General features: G+C 72.0%; 1 protein-coding gene across 1 annotated transcript in view; it reads left to right on the top strand.

The window, feature by feature from the left end:
* ZFPM1 (zinc finger protein, FOG family member 1) overlaps positions 1-1,227 on the top strand; it is a 27,404-nt gene that overhangs the window by 23,254 nt on the left and 2,923 nt on the right. Inside the window, exon 4 of the mRNA XM_085310162.1 lies at positions 774-907. Coding sequence (XP_085166288.1) covers positions 774-907 — 134 coding nt within the window. The remainder of the gene's footprint in view (positions 1-773; positions 908-1,227) is intronic.

Genomic DNA, 1,227 nt, shown 5'->3' with positions numbered 1-1,227 from the left:
GCCGCGCTCGACGCCCAGCGCTTCCCGGCGCTCACCTTAAATAACCCCGGCGCAGAGAGGATCCAGATGTCAGCCCGGCTAATAAACACATCAGATTTCAATCTCTGCAGCCATGGGATCGTTTTATCCTCCCTGCGTTCCTACTTCTGAAAGCAATTTGCCTTCAAACACGCGGAGCCTCCTGCCCGCCCACCGCATCCGGGTCCCGGCTGCGCCGCGGCCGCCGCGCTCGGACGGGCCCGGGCGGATCGGCCCGYTGCTTGCTCCGTTACGGAGCCGTTTCCGACGGGGAGAGGCGGGCGTGCGCGCGCAGGGGCAGCAGCGACAGCCCGGCGCGCTGCCCTGACGCTGGGCTGGACGTGCAGCCGTCCGGGGCCGGCGCGGTGCGGCGCGGCGGGCAGCGGCGAAGCTCGCCGGGCAGCTCGGGTGTCCGTGCGTCCGGCCGTCTCCTTGCGGGGGCCGCGGCGCGGGGCGCGCGGAGCAGCCGGCGCGCGTGCATCCGAGTATTGGTTACCTGCCATGTTATCTGCGCTCCGAAAGACAAAGGCGCAGTTAAAACATTTTAGAGCAGCCTTCGCAGCGTATTAACATGTTATCTCGCCCATTAAACCAGGGGCTTATCTCATCATCGGAGCCATTAAGCCCTGAAGCCGCTGCGACTTTGGGCGCTGGGACGGGAAGYGCTCCTTCCGCTGCGCCGCGGCGGCGTGCCGAGACCCCCCGGGAAGCGCCGGGGCCGCCGGCGCCCTCACGCTCTGCCCGTCTCTCCGCAGATGAGCTGGAGCTGGCCGTGCTGGAGGGGCAGAGCCGCGTGCGGGCCCGGCGGAGCCTCCCCCAGGGCTTCTCCTGGGGCCCCTTCCAGGGCAGCGTCCACAGCGAGCCGGCGTCTCCGGGGCAGAACGAGACGGTAAGGAGCACCGCGGCGCGGCACCGGCGGCGGCGGGTCCGGGAGCCGGGCGCCCACCCCGAGCGGGAAGCTCCCGCCGCGAACAAGAGCCGGGGGGCAGCGAGCGGGTTGCGGAGGAGCTTTCCGCGCTGAGCGCGCCGGGCCCCGGCTGCCCCGCGCCGATCGCGGGCTGCGACTGTGCTGCCGAAGCGGCTCCGGCACGCCGCATTCGGCGCCYGCCCGCCGGAGCCTCCTGCTCCCTCGACCTCGTTAACGGCAGTCACGGCGGGGCTGGATCGCCGCCCCGCGCCGAGCCCCGGGCTCCCCGCGCCGGCGGCGGG

Source organism: Rhea americana, unplaced genomic scaffold, assembly GCF_003343005.1.
Source record: "Rhea americana isolate MKP2758 unplaced genomic scaffold, rheAme1 scaffold_311, whole genome shotgun sequence".
Classification (NCBI taxonomy): Eukaryota; Metazoa; Chordata; class Aves; order Rheiformes; family Rheidae; genus Rhea; species Rhea americana.
Note: the sequence above shows the minus strand (reverse complement) of the source record. Positions and strands in the feature narration are given on the sequence as shown.